The 23,763-nt window shown below is 39.4% G+C and overlaps 1 protein-coding gene across 1 annotated transcript in view; it reads left to right on the forward strand.

Annotated features, from left to right (window-relative positions):
• The window catches only part of LOC134675074 (protein Skeletor, isoforms B/C), a 60,385-nt gene that overhangs the window by 25,964 nt on the left and 10,658 nt on the right, over nucleotides 1-23,763 (forward strand). The window contains exons 3-8 of the mRNA XM_063533236.1: nucleotides 7,615-7,724; nucleotides 9,619-9,740; nucleotides 12,227-12,338; nucleotides 20,119-20,337; nucleotides 20,910-21,110; nucleotides 23,144-23,236. Of these exons, the coding sequence (XP_063389306.1) occupies nucleotides 7,615-7,724; nucleotides 9,619-9,740; nucleotides 12,227-12,338; nucleotides 20,119-20,337; nucleotides 20,910-21,110; nucleotides 23,144-23,236 (857 nt within the window). The remainder of the gene's footprint in view (nucleotides 1-7,614; nucleotides 7,725-9,618; nucleotides 9,741-12,226; nucleotides 12,339-20,118; nucleotides 20,338-20,909; nucleotides 21,111-23,143; nucleotides 23,237-23,763) is intronic.

A 23,763-nucleotide genomic window follows, 5' to 3' on the forward strand; every position in this document is an offset into this window, starting at 1 on the left:
CTTTTTATATAATTAATAAATACCCATCATCGCCCTGGTTCCCGACTTTGATTACCTTCCATCATCCTGGTGAGGCTCCCATCTGCCCCCTCACACTGGCGCCATCAACGTGATCAAACCCACCCGCCCTACGACGCAGAGCAGCCCTTCTCTTCGTGCCTCCTCCGCTACGCTCGTGCTCCTACTCCACGCCGACGCCTGCTACTTTTTGAAGACATATTTTTTTTTTTTATCAATTTTATATATCTTGTAATAGTTAGCATAAGATTTTTTTCAAAATTCTAAAAGGTTATAGTCGACCCAACTCAAATTTTCGCAATATCTCTTGGCCTAACATCATTTTATTTAATTTTCTATTTTACAACCAACCTTTTATCTAATCCTCAACCGTTTAACCAAAATTCCCCCCTTAAATAACCAATTACATATACATCTATCATCATTCATCATCTTATACCAATTTATCTATATCTATTTTCTAATCCCTATTATGCCAGCGTCCTACGCTTTTTGTCGCGCCACATAACAAAACTCTTAACATAGTGATTACACAAAACATCTATCACATACAATTACACAATCCAAGATTTCCACTGAAATCTCACAAATTGGTTTCAATCCTAAGTGTTTTTAAAACTCCTTGGAGTCACTGAAGTGCGAACCAATCCTGACTTACGGCAGTACTGTTGGAGATAATCCGATAGCTTATCCTTCACCCGATTAAATAAATATACACAACTAAGCCTAATATCACAATAAACTTCTCCTTTCGATTCAATAAAAAATAAAATTTAATAACTACATATTTTATTTATATTGATAACATCAATTATTCTCTTCGTAATAGGTATCCACTTTAATAAACAATGAATCCAGCACTATTAAATAAACCTGAACTCATCTATGAGCTCAAACTCAGGAACATTCAGTTCCCAGCCACCGCGCAGGCTGATGATTTAAGACAGCTCCTCACTCCAAATTTATTCGCGGACCCGTGTTCGAATCTCTCCAGCCCATATGATCTTGAACAGGATATCACCGAAATTAGCAGATGCCTCACAATAGTTTCTTCTCAGCTACAGCTTGCGACCACCAACCAAGCGAAGCACGATAGAATAGCGGTTTTCTTATTTCATTTATATAACAGAATAGAACGTCTCTCTATTACCACTGAATTATCTCCAGAAATTATTGACAACTATTCGAAAATATGCGAATTATTGTCAAAATGTCACACCCCTCACGCCCCTCACAGGTTAGTGAAATGTGTTAACGATGAACGTGTTCTGTAGAAAATAACTGTTTCTACATGATTGTCCCTAGGGATTTGGGATGGTTATGATTTGAGGTATGGGGACGATTTGTAAAGTTATTTATTGTTTTCTGCCGGCGTATTATGGATGGCTTTATCAATGTGATAAAGTAACTGTCACTTTTTTTAACACCGCGGGATAGACAGTGGCGGATATCGTTTTATCATACGCTGTCACGTAGACAAGAACGACCATCATATCCGTGCTGATTTTGCAGAAAAATTGTTTTTTAAGCCCCGACGCAAAAAGAAGGGTTTTATATGTTTGACGCCAATGTCTATCAGCCTGTGGCGTCATAGCTCTCCATCGGATGGCTCGATTTCGATGCGGTTTTTTACGTGAAAGCGAGATTTCTTGCCTTTGGTTTCATAGAAATTGATCCAGCAATTTTATTTAACCTCGTGCCGCTCACCATACAAAATTATGGCCAAGGAAATTAGAATCTTGTTGTATTTTCAATTGGGTTCATTTTCATTTATTCTAAAATTTTACAAAACAAATGAAATGCTACCTACTTTCTTTTTAATTAAGGTTGATATTCCATCGAAACTGAGTGTACATCCTAATGTACATTGGGCGGCACGAGGTTAAAGATTTTGTTGCGAAATTCAAATTTTCCATGGGACGATAACTTTTCACGCCTACCTAAATTTTTGCCGCTCATTTCTACTGACGGAAATGGCTTGACAGAGTATAGTTAATAATGTCCAATATTTAAAAAGGCAACAGAAATACTTACAGTAGGTTAATACCTAGAATACATATATATTCGGAACTCAAGGATGGGAAACGTAGCCACGGGGGACAGTTTCTGCGATATAAAACGTTCTGAAGCGCCATCTCAAAGCTTGCGACATCCCATCTGGCCGCGTAGCCAAGATGCCAATCGCTTACGCTCCGTAGCGATCGAAACGCAACTGTCACAGTCACACTAATATGGAAGGATGGTAGAGAGACACAATGCTTTTCGTTGTCGAAGCGATAGCGATTGTAACCTTGGCTAGGCCGTCTAAACGTTGGGAGGAGCTTGCGGTTAAGAGATCGGAATGGCGCAATAAAGTAAGAGAAGGTCTACTTTCGAAGAAGCTCGACTTGAACACCTGGACCAAAAGCGCCTTCAACGAAAGTCTCGACCTAAGCCGTCCTACGCTTACACTTATAACGACCAAGGGCAGCTTTATTGTGCACAGTGCGATCGGACATTTAAAACTAAGTTCGGTTTTGCGAGCCATATACGTGCTCATCAGAGCACAATTTTGCAAAGGTCGCCGTTGTCGGACACGACCTGGAGAACTATATATATGTCGTAGTCAGATCGTATAATCCGCCGTATTACATTACGGCTAGCCGTTTTCAAAAACAGGGGCGTTTTGAAATGCGGCGGTTCGACGATTAGCCGGATTGTCACTGCGGTACGTTCTTCAATAAGGCGGCCCACGTTTAGCCGCATCGTACATTGTAGAGTGACCAGTTCTTTCGGTCGCCTACGTAACCGGAGTTTGACAATGTTTGCAATTTAATTTATTTCTACCATGGTCCCACCGCACTACATGTGTTTCTTTTCCAAAACATTTCCTTCACAACTTAAATTGACGGAGCCCCGCAAGCGGGGCTCCTATTTCTGGGCGGTTTGCCCTTCGGGCATCTGAAGTTACCTAACGAACCTAACCTAATTACCTACCTACGCTTTTTTCCCCAAAGTGTAATGTTTTCACGGACGTCTCACTTAATCAATAGGTAGGTAGGTTAAGTTCGTTAGGTAGCTTCAGATGCCCGAAGGGCAAACCGCTCAGAAATAGGAGCCCCGCGAAGCGGGGCTCCGTCTAGTTAAGTTGCGAAGGAAATTTTTTTTTTGAAATAAACAGTCCGACAAACTCCAGATTTGATGGATACCCCAGCGTTTGTCAGGCAGCGCCACGAGTGTTAAAAATGGGAACTAAAAACTGTCAAGGCGGCGGCTAATGACTCGCTGTATTACATTACGGCTAGCCGTGTTGAAAGAACGTATGGCGCCGAATACATTCCGGCGGATTCTCATTCAGCCACATTCAATACGGCTAATCGTTAAACCGCCGCATTTCAAAACGCCCCTGTTTTTGAAAACGGCTAGCCGTAATGTAATACGGCGGATTATACGATCCGACTGCGTCATATATACCTAGAATACGAACCGATCGGTCATATGAGTGCAAACAAAGCCACGACTCGCTTTGTTTCTGCTTCAATATTACTTTCCAACGCTTCATGCTCATAAAGTTCCTTGTAAATGTTGAAATTCCGAGTGTACAAGTATCAAACAGATAGAAACACATATTAACTCACATTTATAGACGGGTCTAACGCGAATTTTATTTAATTACCTTGATTTACCAACGTTAAATCGTCAAGTCGATAAGTCGTTGTGAGTTAATATGTGTTCAAAACGCGAAAGTTTAAAATATTAGATAGAAACAGCCAAAGCGGCCAAATATATTGGAACACATTCGTATTTCTGTGGTCACAAAGATCGTGTTACGATATATTTGGCTATTTTAGCCGTCACTATATATTTGATGCTGTATTAGGGCTACCGCCAATACCGAAAATCGTCAATTGCGGGGATTTTTCTCTGTCACTCTAATTACGCTTTCATTGGAGTAAAAGAGAAAGATCCCCGCAATTTGCGAATTTACACCTACATAAACCCCTTAATCTACACGATAAAAATATCCAACGTAATGAACAAATTGTAACCTCACAACAAAAATCTACGGAATGGGCCCAGAAAGCGCTTCACGGAAGACACCACGCTGATCTTGCTCAAACGTTTGTAGATAGGGACCTATCAAATACTTGGCTGAAGAAGGGTGAACTCTTCCCGGAAACCGAAGCTTTTATGTTAGCAATACAGGACCAAGTTATAGCCACCCGCAACTACAGGAAACATATCACTAAAGACTTAGACCGACCGACTGACTCATGCCGACATTGCAACAGTGCTTCGGAAACCATTCAACACATAACAGGCGCATGTAAAGCCATAGTGCAAACAGACTACAAACACCGTCATGATCAGGTAGCCTCTATAGTCCATCAGTATCTAGCCCTCAAATACAAATTTATTGAAGCACAAAAACCATATTATAAATATACTCCATCCACGGTACACGAAAACCGGCAATACAAATTGTACTGGGATAGGACAATAATAACAGATAAAACAATTCATTTTAATAGACCTGACATTACATTTTTCGACAAAGATAATAAGACCATTTACATAATAGATATAGCGATTCCAAATACACACAATCTGCAGTCAACAGCCAATGAAAAATTAACAAAATATAAGGACTTGGCAATAGAGCTCAGACGTCAATGGCATGCAAATACAGTTCATATAGTACCAATCATAATTTCCACAACTGGAGTAGTCCCCAAAACCTTAAACAATAGCCTAAAAACCCTACAGATCCCCTCTTACATCATATACATAATACAAAAAGCCACAATCTTAAATACATGCCGGTTAACTAGGAAGTTTTTAACCTCATCGACCATAAATGATACTCTGTAATACTTAGAAATGATTTATTATGCTTGGCCATGGCCCGCATACTTAATAAACAAACAACCCTTGAAAAAGGAGGATATATAAAATATCAACCATAAATAATAATAATATAATATATCATTTATTTCAGAATTAAATTATTCCATATAAGTAAACTTAAATAAAACTTAAACTCTATATACATTTACAAACTACACTTAAAAACTAGGTGAGCAACATGTGCATCTTGTTCCAGGAGTAATGGAAGGGACTATCTTCCCGTCCTGCCACTGTTTCCAGGAGACTGTTGGGGCTACCGGCGATACGTCTCAGCAGGGACGCGACACGTTTTCGCATTATCGCGTGAAAGCCATCCGTGCGCGCCTCCGCGAACATGCCTGACGCACTGCAATGCCGCGGGAGCCCCCAACAGCATCCTGAAAGCGTTGTTATATTGGACGCGCAGGGCGTTGTAGGTTTTTTGAGTATAGTTGATCCATAGACTGCAGGTGTAAAATGACTGACAGTATGCCCTAAATAGGGTAATTTTAACGTTTCTGTTACACCACTTTGTGTGTTATAATAGTACTAGGTACAGAAGACTCACTCTCTAACAAAACGCGTCTGTTACGATCAGCACAGATATGGCCGCTAGGTGGCGACAGCGCCACGCGCGGCTTATGGCTTACCCCAAAATTGAGGTGGAACGGATGTACTTTTAGCTACCTGTAGCAAAGCGACGAAATCGCGGAGTGAGCCACGCCTGACTGTAGGTACCTATTACTTTACTAAATAAAACCTAACCTGACCTAAATAACCTGAGTATATTAAGGCTAGGGGTTTAGGCTGTTGGTGCAAATATCTGCCAATCTATGACGGGAATGAGGCACAAAGTTTGTGTACTAGCGATAGACAGACGGACAGTGAAATCTTAGTAATAGGATCCCGTTTTTACCCTTTGGGTACAGAACTAAATTGAAGAATCTTCTTTCAAATTCGGTTAATATCTTAAAGCAATATTCAATTAAATCTAATACCACGAACCTATATCACAGACAAAACATCCTCCAGACTGATCATAGTCGCACTACCGCCTCTGACACGCATACGGTAATTTTACTCCATGTTCGATTCGAAAGTGTCTTTGTGTGACGTCCGTGTCTTTGAACGAACCAATCACGGCACGGAACTTTACTCACCTCGTCCCGCGCACCCCCGCATTTTTGGCATCATCGGTTGCATGAAATAATTGCTCTAAACTCGGTCTAGAGGGTTTCTAGTCTATGACCTATATTAAATACTGATCTGTAGTTCTGTTTTCAACTGAGTTTCGAACTACGGAACTATTCCAAAGTTCCATTAATCTCATTGACAGCCGAAGAGAATTGATTGAATTTACGTCAAGGAATCGAATGCTACGGTATAGAATGTTTTAAATTCAGTTTAGTTGAAGGCAATTTTCGAGGTGATTTAGATTCAAGTGTAGAAATAAAACTGTTACTTATATGCATGCCCTCAGGTATGCCCTCATAAATAGGTATGCCCTCAGACGAGGATCAGTGTCAGAGCTGATGAAGAGGCACAAAGAAAAACACGTTCGTTCAATGTAGGATATGTATGTATATGCGTCTGTTATATAGTTATATTGTGGGTGATTGTACCCACAATATATATAACAGACGCAGTCGGCGCCTGATTACTAAAGGATGACAGGTTAGGCCGGGCCGTGTCCGGGCCGTATCCGGGCCGGAGCTTCCGGCGCTTACTTTTCTATGACATGACAGGCGATCACGTGATGCATTCGATAGAAAACGATGCGCCGGAAGCTCCGACCCGGATACGGCCCGGTCTAATTTGAGTCGTCCTTAATCTCCTATGTAATACAATATGTTACGCATTGGGCTAGCGTGGGTACTTCTTCCTCAGCGAGTATGCGCCCACTGTTGGGAATACGCCTCTCCAAATCTCCTCCAAGCAGCCCTATTTGCTGCTTCTCTCCTCCAGAGTGGGCCTGCAATCTTTTTAATGTCATCCTCCCATCTTGTTTGAGGTCTGTGATCTGGTCTTTTTGAACGAGGCCTCCACGCTAGGACACGCTTGCTCCATCTCATATCATATCTGCGACATATGTGCCCGCGTGGGTACTATTATAGCCAAAGCCCTCTCGCGCATGAGAGGCCTGTGCCCAGTAGTGGGCCCTATATAGGCTGAATTATCAATTTTTACTTTTATAAATCAGGTGTAATTTTCGCCAACATTTAGGTACCTAATTGGCGCAGTCAGTAGGATAACACTCCAATCCTTTAGCAAGTGATCGCCAAAAGGACACATTTTATTATAAATACTCTATTTGCCCGAAAAAACTTGCCAACACTTAGTGAATAGAATCAGGCGTTATTTTGTGGAAATCCATATTAATTAAAACCAAAAATATTACTTTTCTAATCCGCGAAAAGATAATATTTATTCTTGCGGTGGGAGGGTGGGAACATTAATTGCATGTAAAAAATACACAAGTAAGTATAACGGGTTAGCACTGACTGACTAGCACGTTATCTTTTCGCGGATTAGCAAAGTAATATTTTTGGTTTTAATTGCCAAGACTTGTAATTTTGATTTGTGTAAATAAAAATTGTAATTTGTATGGAACTGAAGACCTTTTTAAGCCTCTGGGCGGCTAGAGAATGACGCAATCATTTTGGCTCGTAAACATTGCGATAGAAAAGTGAGTGATTACAAGAATGATTTAACAAAGTCCTTTAATTTCAGTACCGGCATCGACGCGGCGAGCGGAGCCATACTACGGTCGGCCCATCGGCCGGCTGAACCAGTACGCACACGGCATTCGTGGACAAGTGTACGCAGTCGACGAGAGCACGGTTAGTTCAACAACCATCATTCTAGCACCGGCCTCAACGTGAGTGGAGCCATACTACGGTCACGGTCGGCCCATCGACCGGCTAAACCAGTACGCACACGGCATTCGTGGGCAAGTGTACGCAGTCGACGAGAGCACGGTTAGTTCAACAACCATCATTCCAGCGCCGGCCTCAACGTGAGTGGGGCCATACTACGGTCGGCCCATCGGCCGGCTGAACCAGTACGCACGCGGCATTCGTGGGCAAGTGTACGCAGTCGACGAGAGCACGGTTAGTTCAACAACCATCATTCCAGCGCCGGCCTCAACGTCAGTGGGGCCATACTACGGTCGGCCCATCGGCCGGCTGAACCAGTACGCACACGGCATTCGTGGGCAAGTGTACGCAGTCGACGAGAGCACGGTTAGTTCAACCACCATCATTCTAGCGCCGGCCTCAACGTGAGTGGAGCCATACTACGGTCACGGTCGGCCCATCGGCCGGCTGAACCAGTACGCACACGGCATTCGTGGACAAGTGTACGCAGTCGATGAGAGCACGGTTAGTTCACCCACCATCATTCTAACGCCGGCCTCAACGTATGTGGAGCCATACTACGGTCACGGTCGGCCCATCGACCGGCTAAACCAGTACGCACACGGCATTCGTGGGCAAGTGTACGCAGTCGACGAGAGCACGGTTAGTTCAACAACCATCATTCCAGCGCCGGCCTCAATGTGAGTGGGGCCATACTACGGTCGGCCCATCGGCCGGCTGAACCAGTACGCACGCGGCATTCGTGGGCAAGTGTACGCAGTCGACGAGAGCACGGTTAGTTCAACAACCATCGTTCCAGCGCCGGCCTCAACGTGAGTGGGGCCATACTACGGTCGGCCCATCGGCCGGCTGAACCAGTACGCACACGGCATTCGTGGGCAAGTGTACGCAGTCGACAAGAGCACGGTTAGTTCAACCACCATCATTCTAGCGCCGGTCTCAATGTGAGTGGAGCCATACTACGGTCGGCCCATCGGCCGGCTGAACCAGTACGCACACGGCATTCGTGGACAAGTGTATTTGTGGAGCCATACTACGGTCGGCCCATCGGCCGGCTAAACCAGTACGCACACGGCATTCGTGGGCAAGTGTACGCAGTCGACGAGACCACGGTTAGTTCAACCACCATCATTCTAGCGCCGGCCTCAACGTGAGTGGAGCCATACTACGGTCGGCCCATCGGCCGGCTGAACCAGTACGCACACGGCATTCGTGGGCAAGTGTACGCAGTCGACGAGAGCACGGTTAGTTCACCCACCATCATTCTAGCGCCGGCCTCAACGTGAGTGGAGCCATACTACGGTCGGCCCATAGGCCGGCTGAACCATTACGCACACGGCATTCGTGGGCAAGTGTACGCAGTCGACGAGAGCACGGTTAGTTCACCCACCATCATTCTAGCGCCGGCCTCAACGTGAGTGGAGCCATACTACGGTCGGCCCATCGGCCGGCTGAACCAGTACGCACACGGCATTCGTGGGCAAGTGTACGCAGTCGACGAGAGCACGGTTAGTTCAACCACCATAATTACCAACCACCATACGCAATAGTTCTAAAATGTTCCATTTAGAAGAAACGTTTAAAAGACGCATTAAGGATGACTCACGCTAGACCGGGCCGTGCCCGGACCGGGGCGGGCCGGAGCGAGCCGACGCAGGAGCTGTCAGGAGCGCCACCGTGACCGGTGATCACGTGATGCTTTCCATAGAAAACGACGCTCCGGAAGCTATCCGGCCCGGCCACGGCCCGGTCTAGCGTGAGTCATCCTTAAAACCTCAAGTGACGCATTTACTCCGGTTGAGCCTAAATGCTAAAAATGTCCTATTTTTAAACCTTCTTTTTAAATTTTCTTTATTAGGTATTCGTGCGCGGCTTTGCGTACGACGGTACCGGCCCTGACGCATACTTCTGGGTCGGAGACACGCCGCAGCCTTCACCTGAGGGTGTACCCATACCCTATCCTGAAGATTATACTACAAGGTAAGTAGACAACTTTAGTGCCCACTCCCTAGCGAGTTAAGCACAACTCTAGTGCGTACACCTACAACCTATCCTGAAGATTAATGGGTATCCAGACGAGACTGTCGAAATCAGTCGATTTGTTCAGGAAAATAATTGGTCAATCTCATCTAGCGTCCACACGTACACAAATTAAATCACCAATTTGCATTCTACTATGAAAATTGGCATTTTTGTATCCGCACCTGCAGATGTGATCGGGGAATCAAATTGGTATCTGCGTCCGCACGGCCCTGTTCGATCGGAGAATTTCATCAGATTGGCGAAAAATTGTCTCGTCTGGATACAACTTTAGACACACAACCAAGCAAGTTGACAACTCTAGTGCGTACCTATACCCTATTCTGAGAACTAATAAGTACATTGGTCGAACACAACTATAGTGCCTGAACCATGTGTTACGTACGACGGGACCTGTCCTGCTGCATACTTCTGGGTCGGAGACACACCGCAGCCCTCACCGGAAGGTCTTATATGGTCATTTTTAGGCTTAAAAAATATTTCATAAAAGGTCGAAGGTTCGGCCTAGTTTCAACCCTCATTCACAATAAGGTAAATGAACAATAATGTATAATGTATGTGGTATATTAGAGGCTAGCATTAGGTATTATACTTATTGGTGGCAATCGCAGCTGCCCTGAAAAGTACTAATCGTAGTGAACTATTCAATAAATCAAAGCTACAGTCACCTCGTGCCGCGTTCGGTAACATTTAAAAAATCGATACTATCGCATGTTCGAAGAATAACCGGAACGCTCTACCCGCATTTTGTTTCGTTTGTGAAACACGTATCTGGGCATTTCTATTTAAAGTTAACAATTTTTAAATTTATTTAATAACATTTTACAACTTTACAACAAAACACTAAAACTTATAAATAATAAAAAATTTGCCCTAAGTCATGTCCGTAGGTAGGGTGCCCAGAAGGCTGGCCGCATTGCCCCGCTGGATGGCAATGCTGATCCGTTGGGCAAAATATTGGCCAGCCCTCTGGGCACCGGAGGCCTCTATGAGGCGCTTTGACAGCTCCTCTTAGAGGCGACGCGCGCTAGGTCCCCACGGCCCCAAGGTTAAAGTTAACTTGTATTTTAGATTTTGGAATTTTCATATTATTTCCATTCAGAATCACAAGCTCTTTCGATCCTAATACAAGAAAAAAAGTGTCCCCAAAATTTCATAAATTTTTTGTTGTCCGTTTTATTACGGTCATAGAAGGTTCTATTGAAAACCGTAACCAAACGAAGCAAAAATTTTGGGGACACGTTTATTCTCAGTAAAAATGGGAAAAGATGTAAGATGATTCTGAGTACATAGAAATAATATAAAACTCCCAATTCTAACACAAAAATTTTGGTACAACTTTAAATAGAAATGCCCGTCTAATGCTAAAAGGAAACGTTTCTGATGGAAATGATTCTCTTGCTAAGGCCGCTGAAGCGGAGATGTTCGCTTTCGCTCGGTCAATTAAAAATGTGTACTTACCTAGTATAGTAGATTGTTAACCAAGGGATGAAATGATGATGCCGTTCACCCCAGTTAAACACTCTACTATTCATTTCAAATAACGAGGAAAGTTAAATGCAAATGCAAGCGTATCGTTATTTATGGAATGGGGAGTATAGCTTATCTTTAAAAAAAATCGTACTTGGAACCTAAAATATTCTAGTGCAGAATCGTATTATTTTCTGCACACATTTTAGAACAACAATGACCAAGAGGGTCATCAAGTCATGTCAGAGCATGAGAAATTAAAAAAAAAAATTTAAATGACTAAATAACGTTTAGATCAATAATAAGAGATTTTTTAACCAGTAAACGTCGCAATAAAAACTCCAATTCCAACCCCCTATCCCCCATCTCAGCCCCCATAATCATGTTTATCTAATTACCCGACGGACTCATTTGCGAATATAATGGGGGAGAACAATTAACTTCCTTGTTTATTTTTGCATTAAATTTTTTGGCTAATTATTCTGTTAATTATTTTGCGAAATGGACCTCTATTTGCCATGCAATTATAACGATTAAAATTACTTAGTGCTTGCGCAAAGGGATTTAAATACAGTAGTCGTTTTGAATATTTAAAAAAATTAACTTTATGATTAGCTAAAGAAATATGAATGATTTAAAAAGTCTTCGGTGATATTCAGGCAATGATCCCGCAGAACCCGCAGAATATACCTATGTTATCTTGAAAATGGTTTTTTGAGATACGTAGAGTAGGTACCTAATATGTTTTAAAAATATAAATACCTTAAACAAAATGTATAGGTTATGTATGTATTATTTACAATGATTGGTTAAACTACGCTCATATAATTAATATACATGTCAATGAATCTACAATATTTTGGCACCAACACGTATATGTCTTCATTATATTGTTAATAATAATTCTTCCATCACAGATTATATCGCATAGCTAACAAAATGTTAATTATTTCCAGAGATCCGCCGATACTGACGGCTCATACAAACACAGACATACTCCTCCGGTTGCCGGGCGGCAAACGGCTGAAAGACATCAAGTGGTTGTCTGTCTGGTGTCGAAGGTTTACTGTAAGTATATGTTATACAGCTTATGTTAACATACACTCACTAATACTACACACAAACACAGACATACTGCTCCGGTTGCCGGGCGGCAAACGGCTGAAAGACATCAAGTGGTTGTCTGTCTGGTGTCGAAGGTTTACTGTAAGTATATGTTATACAGCTTATGTTAACATACACTCACTAATACTACACACAAACACAGACATACTGCTCCGGTTGCCGGGCGGCAAACGGCTGAAAGACATCAAGTGGTTGTCTGTCTGGTGTCGAAGGTTTACTGTAAGTATATGTTATACAGCTTATGTTAACATACACTCACTAATACTACACACAAACACAGACATACTGCTCCGGTTTCCGGGCGGCAAACGGCTGAAAGATATCAAGTGGTTGTCTGTGTGGTGTCGAAGGTTTACTGTAAGTATAGTTTATACAGCTTATGTTAACATACACTCACTAATACTACACACAAACACAGACATACTGCTCCGGTTGCCGGGCGGCAAACGGCTGAAAGACATCAAGCGGTTGTCTGTGTGGTGTCGAAGGTTTACTGTAAGTATAGTTTATACAGCTTATGTTAACATACACTCACTAATACTACACACAAACACAGACATACTGCTCCGGTTGCCGGGCGGCAAACGGCTGAAAGACATCAAGTGGTTGTCTGTGTGGTGTCGAAGGTTTACTGTAAGTATAGTTTATACAGCTTGTGTCAACATACACTCTCTAATATTAATAAGGTTTAAGAATTGTTAGTTTAGGTTAATATAGTGTTTATAAAATCCATTGTCAATATATGTATTCAAACAAATGCAAACACATTTGGCTCGGTTGCGGGGCGAAAGATTTACAACGTAACCTAACTAGGTATATGTAAAATGGGGGTACGCAAATACAGTGAGGGGGAGAGGCAGTTTTACAATTTCATCTACAAAGTCACATACAAGCGTTTTTTACAATCATCCTTGTAAAATTTGTCTATTAAACAACTGTACCGCTATTCGGAACCTAATAATAATATTGAGAGTGGCAACACTGTGTTGTCGGTCATATTGTCCTTTTCTAGCATATACGTCCCTCTCTCTCCCACACTCCCACCACACAGCAGTTTGCTTTTTTGGCGGTTGTCGCAAAAACAAATTTCCAACTCATTGGCTTGCTGTTTTTCCATCTGGAAGGTCGTGAAGCTAAACTGCTGGTGAGTTTTTGAATTTGTACCCCAGTTTAGCTGACTATATTGAAAAACAGTTTCTAACGGCTTTTGCCGTTCGAAATAAATATTTAAATTTTGTGTCCTTTAAACTATCTAGCAAATAAAAACGATCCGGAATAATAATGTGTAAGTTTTCAAAGGCTGCCTGCGCGCATCGTGGCTATGCTAATGAAAATACTAAAACACATAATGTTAGAAAACACATCGAGCTGGTAAAGCGTGCACCTGTCACCATTAGAATTTAATTAATTTTATACCTACATTAAGTCTCTTCTGAGTCTTATTAGTTTACTTAAATCTTTGTGTGTCTATAGTAACGGTTGAAATTATAACACTTAAATGGTGATGTGTGGAGGCATACCCTTCAGTTTTTAAGTGATTTGTGTTTTCGAATACGAAAGGATCGGATAGTTAATACGTGTTACGTAGAACTAAGTATTCAGATAGAAGCTTATAGACTGTAGGTTTTATCTATCCAAGTATCCATCAGCAACTTGTCGTTTTATCCCGTTCCGGGTTAAATATAATATTGCAAAATGAATTTTTTGGTAATAAACTTGCTGATAAATAACGTGTACCCGCTTGGGAGTCGACGAAGCCCCGCTTCGCGGGGCTTCTATTTCCGCTCTGAGGGACACAAGGTAACGAACAAACCTACATCGCAAGCATTGCATTTATTTTTGTGGAAAGTGAGTACTTCGGCAGTACGTAAACTTAAATCTGACTAGACAAAGAGAGAGATTAGCATGGCTCTGCGCAAGAATGTCATGGAAATCCTTAAGTATTTCGCTCCTTATCTACCAACTTATATCTCTCCAACTAGATCTTTGATTTTGAAAAAAAAAAAAAAAAAAAAATGGTTAAAATATAGGTAGATAGGTATCTTTTTAAATAAATAACAGGTACTTACTAACAGTTTAAAAGGTTAAAGAAAAGAACTCTTGCATGTAGTTGCTATACGTGCTTGTATTATTTTGGATTTGAATAACTTCATTATTCTATATGTAACTACATACAAGAGGGTCAATCTTTAAGCCTACCTACCTACCTACATAAATAGTACCTACACTTGTAAACGTTTTAAATAAAATCGGAAGCCTGTGACTTGAAAAGGCATTAACGATATGGGAATCTTTAGATTGATTCATTGACGAAGACGCATGGTTTGCTTCATTCATATTGTCAAATTATATTCGCTAACTGTAGAGTTAAAGTTTAGTTATGGCAAATCTGCGCGTCACCGTGAATGACACTTTCTAAAAGTGCCTATTAAAGTAAATCCTTTCCCCTTGTCGAGCGAGGAACTCGCAACTAAGGGAATATTACCCATAAACTTCATTTGAATTATATTCTTAAGCCTATGTCTGTTATGGTTCCACCTGCGTAAGGTGTGCCTAAGAGAATCTGTTATTCAGTCACAAACTAACGTCAAGTTATTTGTGATGAAACCAATATGTTGTGTACCTATCTAAGCCTGCGCAAGGCTGCCATGTTTCCACCTGCGTAAGGTGTGCCAAAGAATCTTTGATTCATTTACAAACTGATGTCAAGTTATTGATGATGATATTACAACCTATGTAAGCCTGCGCAAGGCATGTCAGAAATTTAAATGATATGGTAATAACACAGGCTAGACCACAATTATAAATATATAACAAAAATGAATATGTAAATACCTCCTCTTAGAGAAAGTAAAAGGGTTCTAACAAAATAATGTTCTGGGTAAAAATCAGTCGAAATAGGCAAGGCTTCGTTATTCGAGTTTTCATTTTTGTTTACCAATCTTTTTTAAGGGTCCCGAACACCCTATTGGCTAAACCCAAAATTGGACTAATGAACATTTCTAAAATTATAATATAATAGGTATAAAATAACATAAGATTCTAGGCCTATCTCGACTCATTTTTATTTTAAAGATGAAAAAATCTTTGCACCCTAATACTTTTAAAATTGTGGTCTGGAGACGCTAAGCCTCATAATGTGGGTGGCATAGATAATACTAAGAGATTTAGTCACCTAAATTCTACCACAAGCCCAGGCACAATATTGATAATTAGAATAAGGTGTGGTCAATCGTCCAAGGTCCAGATAACTACTCTGTGGACTCTAATTAAATCAGGCTCACTTAAGCTCACGACACGACATAGCTTACGGTTCAATTCTGAAATAAGCTATGTTTAATATCACTCATGGTGTGAAAATAAAATTACAAGAGCACAAAGAGTCTGCTCAAGGTGTACAAAGGGTTCCGTTTAGCGGCCCTATGAATATCTAAAAATCTTTGAAGTCTATGCCTGCTATGGCAGACTAGAAATTAATATAAATTATATTTGCCTCGAGAGCACTAGTTTTTCAGTTAACATGTTTAAGAGTACCTACCTATGAGGTACACGATATAACCAAGGTTACCTATTTAATTGTTATATTCCTGACTGGCATGGTATAGGAAAATTGTCATGTGCTGCACAAGCATGTTAGAAATAAAAATATACAAAACTGACCTAACGGGGCGTTTATGAATGATTTATTTTACACCTTTATGTCTGTCTTGTGACCCTTGAAGATTTGAACCACCTTGATCGTAAGTGCTCCTATGCACAGATTAAGTTTATTTTAAACTACCCATGCCCTAATCTCAAGGGCACGCGCTTCTATGCACGGACCAAATATTGTTATCACTTAATTCACTTATCATTATTCATCATAGTTTGATACTATACGTTTAACAAATGTACCCACCGTGGAATGTACCTAATGTACCCACGACATAAGGTTTTTAATAAACAGTGACTTAATGGTTTGCACGAACGGTTCTAACTAGTATAACTTCGGCGGTCACGTCTAGGGCATGACCCTGTAGTTATCAATTTATACAAAATTATAGCATTGTGATACGGTTTGCTTTGCACAATAAAAATGGGAAACAGGCCTTGCGAAAAGGCGAAGCTATTTTGAAACGCGAGTACTTTTCGAAAATACATTGTAATAGATATAAATATGTCTTTGTCGTGGAACAAGTACACCCAAACAAATGCAGTCATTTATTATAATATGTTGGCAAAACTCTGCCAAAGAGTTATATAGTCTGTCTATACAGTGTAACCAAGGCATCGATGCACATGAATCTCTTGAAACATGGTGGATCAATTAATTTACACCCCGTCTGTGTCTTGCTCCTACCAAATCCACAAGTTAAGGACCTCAACCTATATATAGGTACCCTTCTCGCTCGAGACCTGTAAAAAAATGTACACAATAATTTCATGTAGTCAAGTGTCGGTAAACTAGGTCCCCACCACTTAGCGCTATCGTGAATATATATGCAAGAACTCTGTATATTGCCTCCCAGGAGGCGGGACGTTATTAGACTATCCTATATAGTAGGCCAGAGATATAGTATACAAAAGTTCACTGGCCCAAATTCAGTAATATTATATTTCAGAATATATAATAACATTTACAATCTTGCTATTATTGAAATATAAACAAGGTACAATTATCCTTAGTTCATAAGGAGGATAAGTATACCTAAATATCTAATAGATTCGACAAAGTGCTGATTCTAGCATTGGATGAAATAGGTCCCTCTTAAAGGGCCTCTGCGCTGTTGGCTTTGGGCCACGGGCGCCCGGCAAAAGGTCGGGGACCCCCTGGTTTCGCACAGTTATTGCAAATAATGTAAAATCACGAAATAAGTACATAAATTTGTATATCGGTTAAAAGCACCTATGCGATGAGCTAGGGTTTCGAATTAAGTATCTTATTCCTTATAATTTACACACTGAATATTCAGAATTAAGCAATGTCTATGAATAGTTTACAGAAATTAAGCCTCTTTAGCGGTCAGAACCAATAAAGTTTCAAGGCTTATGTCTACCAGTAGGCACCAGATAAAGGAAACCACTGAGAAATTACTCTTACTACATATATACAAATGAATGAGTAAAATTAAGGTTATGATAGCTAAACATGAGTTTAATTAGAATGACTCTGCAAATATCATTGATAAAGTTCTGTGGCAATTCTACATTAACCATTTGAACGCTAAGAACACCAAAAAGCGTCATAACTAGTGCTCACAGCGCAGTGAACACATGAGTGTTGTGGCTTAAGCTCTCAAAGTAACCTTCACACTTTCAAGTAAGGTTTATTTAGGTACATTGACTCGCGTTCTCGTTAGTAAAGCCAGGTAAAGCGTTTAAAAGGGTTAAATGCATTTTATAGCTATAACCTATAACAAAGTATATGGCTTACAGTCATTAAAGAAATTTAGTGATTCTCTATGACATTTCAACAAGTACCTAATTTTATTAACTTTGTGGTGATAGTGATATAAAGAATAATTAAAATATTCGTCTACTTAATCCCGAGGGATTCTGGAAATAAGAAAGGTCCTGTCCTTGTTATATTCCTGCAACTGCTTACTTTACTATTATAGATAATTATTATCAAATTTGATAATAATTGCTACTTATAAATAAAAACTACTCTAGTACTTTATTATTTTTATCTTCTCATACTTGAATTACATTACTCCTTATAACAGATGTTGTATGCTCCTTGAAGAGTAGACTGACCTATCACATTTTTTTTTACCCAGTTTTCATGTAATTAAGTACCAGTATAGCACCCTTGTGGTGACTCACTTATTCTTTTGAACATTTATAAGTACATTAAGTACGTATATAAAATGCTAAGTTAGTATCATTATATAATGGAATATCAAATTGTATGCTTTACTAAATACCTCTCTCCTCACGGGTGTTAAAATAAAGGGTGTACTGCATAATTAATTAAACACTCATAATATAATAATATTACATATACATAATAAGTACATGTATAAATCACATTGGCTTGGCGTCTTCCCACCACCAGGCGATAACAAACACGTCTCAATAATAATAATAATAATAAAATACTTTATTGCACACTACAAAACAAAAGATACAGAAAAAACATTGGAGTTTAACGGTGTAGGTAACAACAGGCGGACTTATCGCTAAACAGCGATCTCTTCCAGACAACCTTCAGATAGCGAAACGGCGAACATACTGAGCGTACGGGTGGTGCAATAATAAAAATAGCAAATATAATAAAATACATAAACTACAACTATACAGTAAAACATACACTACACAAATTACTACATACATTATATATAACTAATACCTATAAATGTCAAGGTAGCCATAACAACCGTGGGTTTCAGGGAGAGCACGAAAGGATTAGGACTTAGACAAATAATGTTCCTTTAGACGAGTTTTAAATATAGAGAGCGATTTTGCACGTATTATTATTAGGTTCCGAATAGCGGTACAGTTGTTTCAATATTATCCTCAATATTATTATTAGGTTCCGAATAGCGGTACAGTTGTTTAATGACAGCGTTTTACACAAAAATAAAACGCTAATTAAATAACTTACCCTATTCGGAACCTAAAGTTTTAATCCTGCCTGGTGTAAATATGTATAATTTTGAGACAATGAGTTGGAAATTTGTTTTTGCGACAACCGCCAAAAAAGCAAACTGCTGTGTGGTGGGAGTGTGGGAGAGAGAGGGACGTATATGCTAGAAAAGGACAATATGACCGACAACACAGTGTTGCCACTCTCAATATTATTATTAGGTTCCGAATAGGGTAAGTTATTTAATTAGCGTTTTATTTTTGTGTAAAACGCTGTCATTTTTCACTCGATAATAGGTAGTAACAGTAAAAACTAAAAAGGAAATTGTCGTATTTTGGTTTAAATTTTGGGTATAGGTATAGTTTCTACGCTTTATTATTCTTAGCCTTACTACGAAAAAATGTGAAGACATGGTAGGTAGGTACACAATTTTTGAAAATTTTAGTCAAAGTCCAATTAAGGAAATTAAGGAGGTACCTATATAATTAATCAAAATCGTAGAAATATGCATCAAATATAAATTTCTATATAATATAACCTGCTTAAATTTTTATTTAATTTAAAACGTTTCCAAAAATATTACCCCAGTCATAAACCCGCTGTTATTAAAGCATTACGCTAGTTATCAATCGCGTCAAAATATCGATCGCGTGCGTACGCATGCGCGCCCGTTCCCGCCAAAACGCCGCCATCTTTGTTTCGAGTTCCATTCACCCGCTCGTTCTCTTATCTGTGGCTCATTCAATTGTGATGATAACGGGTGTAGCAGACGTAGTAGGTAATTAGGTTTGATTGTAATAATGTTTCGTATAATTTGAGGGCGGTTTGAGTTAGATTTGATGCTAAATATGTGTGATATTGATAATGAATGATGTTATGAAATATGTATTAGATAAGTTTTTTTGTACGCAGGTATATATTATTTATTTAAAATATATTTTCACCATAGTTCTAGCTGTCACCAACAGACAATTACAATATTTATTTGCATATTTTAAATTTTAACTTTATACATTAGTTTGATAAACTAAAGTTGTCTCTTATGTTCCCAAAAGCTGACAACAAGTCTAACTTTTAATTATCTTTACTTTCGGGAAGAAATAAAACAAATTAAAACCTAAATCTGTTTATGACCCATATGCTTCTCTTCGGCAGGTAAACTTCGGCGACGTATTCATCCCGCCAGGCCTCGACCCTCCGAGGCCGAGAGTCCTCCCCGAACTGAAGAGGCTCGCGCACGGCCTCCGCTCTGGCAACATCAGCGTTCTAGACGCCAAAACGTTCTACATTCCTAATCTGCATTATGATGGCGCCGGGCCTGACGCGTATTTCTGGGTTGGCAATGGAAGCGAACCCAATCCGTTTGGCACTAAGGTAATTTCCAACATCAGCGTTCTAGATGCCAAAACGTTCTACATTCCTAATCTGCATTATGATGGCGCCGGGCCTGACGCGTATTTCTGGGTTGGCAATGGAAGCGAAAACCCAATCCGTAGGCACTAAGGTAATTTCCAACATCAGCGTTCTAGACGCCAAAACGTTCTACATACCTAATCTGCATTATGATGGTGCCGGGTTTGACGCGTATTTCTGGGTCGGCAATGGAAGTGAACCCAATCCGTTTGGCACTAAGGTAATTTCCAACATCAGCGTTCTAGACGCCAAAACGTTCTACATTCTTATACTGCATTACGATGGCGCCGGGCCTGACGCGTATTTCTTAGTCGGCAATGGAAGCGAGCCCAATCCGTTTGGCACTAAGGTATCCAACATCAGCGTTCTAGACGCCAAAACGTTCTCCGTTTACGTTCCTAACTTGCTTTGAGATGGCGCTGGGACCGACACGTAGGTATTTCTGGGTAGGCAATGGAAGCGAGCCTAATCCCTCTTCGTCGACTTTTTCCTCATTTTATTTACATTGAAACACTAACTTGCAATATCTCCAGGTCCCAAGCGAAAGCGGATCCCTCCACCCCCTCCGCGGCTACCAAGGGGAAGACATCGAGATCCAACTGCCCGGGAAGCTAACAGCGTATGACATAGACTGGCTCGCTGTCTGGTGTGTGGAGTACCGGCACAACTTCGGACATGTCTATATCCCAAAGGACTTAGATGTGCCGCCGGCGTTGGGGCAGACGAAAATTACTGTGAGTTTGAAAATGATGATGCTATTTTGTAATAATCATAATAATTTATTTATTGCCATGGTATAACAAAATAGCATAACGAAATATCGTTCTTATATTAAACTATAAAGATGAAGTTTCCGGTCCGCTAACCCCCGTGCCGCAATTTTTTTTTAAATTTAAGTACCGCCTTATTCGCACTCGTGAGAATGAAATTAATCGTTCATTTCACACTTTTTCATTGCGATGTCGGTGCAAAGTTAATTTAGACATGCTGGAAAATGAATTATTGAATTCAACAACAATAGACCTAGTATATACTACTTCGTCTATATTAAAAACGTAACAAAGACGTTGAGTTATCGTTCCACTTTCCCTGCAATTACAACATCGATCGATACAATGGGAAATGGAAAAGATAATCGAGCGAATGAATGAATGGAACCGATGTGCTTGATTTACTATGATAGAAAAACTTACAACATTGGTTCCCTCTATAGTTCGTTTTTTTAAGCATTAGAAAAAACTTCCAAGAAGGTAAGCGATCTTGACAAGTCTTATAATTGAAAAACGCTTTTTAAAATTCAAAAACTATTACTTATGAAAGCAGAAGAATATAAATGATCGTATTAGATTCATAATTGTTACATATTTGCCGTAACTTATTTTTAAAATGTGTTTTTCAATTTAAAGACACATCAAGATTGTTTACCTTATTTCTAATGCTAAAAAAAACGAACTATAGTTTAATTGGGATTATTAAATGTTTTATATATACTGGATTATATGTACAATATAGAAACTGTCCTAAGTATAGTGGGTATTAAAAAAAAAGTTGAAAATAAAATTCTGTCTCTGTTTAGCCAATTCAAATTACTTAGGGCTGCAATTATAGACTACGTTAGTTGTTTTATTCTTATAGGTATACATTTAATTTGTGTAGTGTGTGTGTGTGAGTGTGTATCGGTAATTAGTGTAGTTATACATAACTACACTAACTACCAATTTTCTATTATATTTTTCTTAATAATTTGTGCTAATTTATTTTCATTGCCATTTTTCTAACAAGCAGCTTTGGATATCTTTCTGTGCCACTAACATTTTTTTTTCAGCGCTGCCATGGACTAATATTTTACTTCGCTTTGTCTATGCTTTTCAGGGAAAAAGGAAAAAGAAGACAAACCATCGACATAGATCTAAGTCACAACCGTTAGTTATCAAAAAACAACCTTATGTCCAGCCGATACAGTACACTTTTGATTGGTTTGGTTGATTCGAAAATTTCAAATATTTTGTACCTAACTTACTCCTCCTCCTCTTCGCTACTCCTGTAGCGAATACCTACTCCAACCTGTAAAGAATATTAGAAAACTTAACTAAATTATATAATAATATTACGATTAATATAAATTAAACTTTAATTATTCAATTTTAAACTTTCTAAAATATAAAAAAGCGGCAAAATTTCTAAAATAGTGTTACCAACTTACAAGACTGAAATCTACCAAAAGCTACTAAATGCTACCATGTTACTAATTTGTTTATTGTGTGTTTATCTTTTTAATAAATCTGCTTGTTTGTTTGCCTTTTCTCTTTGCTTACCTTGGAACTGGAATTGTCTATTTTAACAGCCTGCTTGGTGGTATAACCCTGTAAGTATATTTCTATTATTTTTTAACAAATACTAACTTTTTTATTCAATTATAAAATCTATTTCAGTTCACTACTTGGTTATTTTAATTGATAAACTATAGTCGGGAAAACCAATTACTCGTATAATCCGTAGAAAAGATGTGAAATTCAAATTGACTACGGGAGATGGACAGTTTGCGCCTATATTTTCAAAAAACGCCGCCTTGTTTTTTTTTTGACAAATTGGTTTGCCATACTATAGTAAATAACTTAACTACAGTATGTTTATTATTATAAATATCCTTTTTATATATTAATTGTAGTAACAACGTGTTACGGCGAAATGGAATGTACGAGTAAATGTTATACCTACCATGAAACGAATTGAAGAACCAAAATAACATTTTATCCAAATATTTCAGACAAGTTCAACTACGTCACAAACCCCCGCTAGCGCTACTAATAACTGCAAGGAAATTTTAGACAAAAGGCTGCAGGTCAAATGGGAACTACAGGTAACTCTTAATTTCGTTTTTTTATCATAATTTTAGTAGCTGCAATATTGACATACGGCTGAGGTCATAATGCCACGTATAGGATTATTTTTGCCTAAATATGTCATTTGTAAAACGAGTATTCCACGAAATTGTCTAACGTTATCTCGTAAATCGAGAATTTTCTGAAGATTTTTCTGTCACAACGGATGTAAAAAAAACTGCTCAGTAAAATAAACATCGCAAAAATTTAACGTTGAATAAATGTACCTAATAGACGAATTAAAATAATAGCACCAAAAGAGATAGCTTTACCCTCAGTTGCTAGTTGATATTGTACGTAACGTACCTACCTACTGTACAAAATATGTGCATGAAAAAAAAAACTTTGCAATTTTATTAAGGATTTCATATTATTTTGAGGATGTTTTTTTTATCCATCATGAAAATAATTAGATAATATCTTTCCACATCCAAGCGATTGGTCTGCTGTGAAACAATAAGGTAAAATATATTTGTAAATGCATAATTACAGCAATTGTATTTTT

This window comes from Cydia fagiglandana, chromosome 21 (assembly GCF_963556715.1).
Source record: "Cydia fagiglandana chromosome 21, ilCydFagi1.1, whole genome shotgun sequence".
Lineage (NCBI taxonomy): Eukaryota > Metazoa > Arthropoda > Insecta > Lepidoptera > Tortricidae > Cydia > Cydia fagiglandana.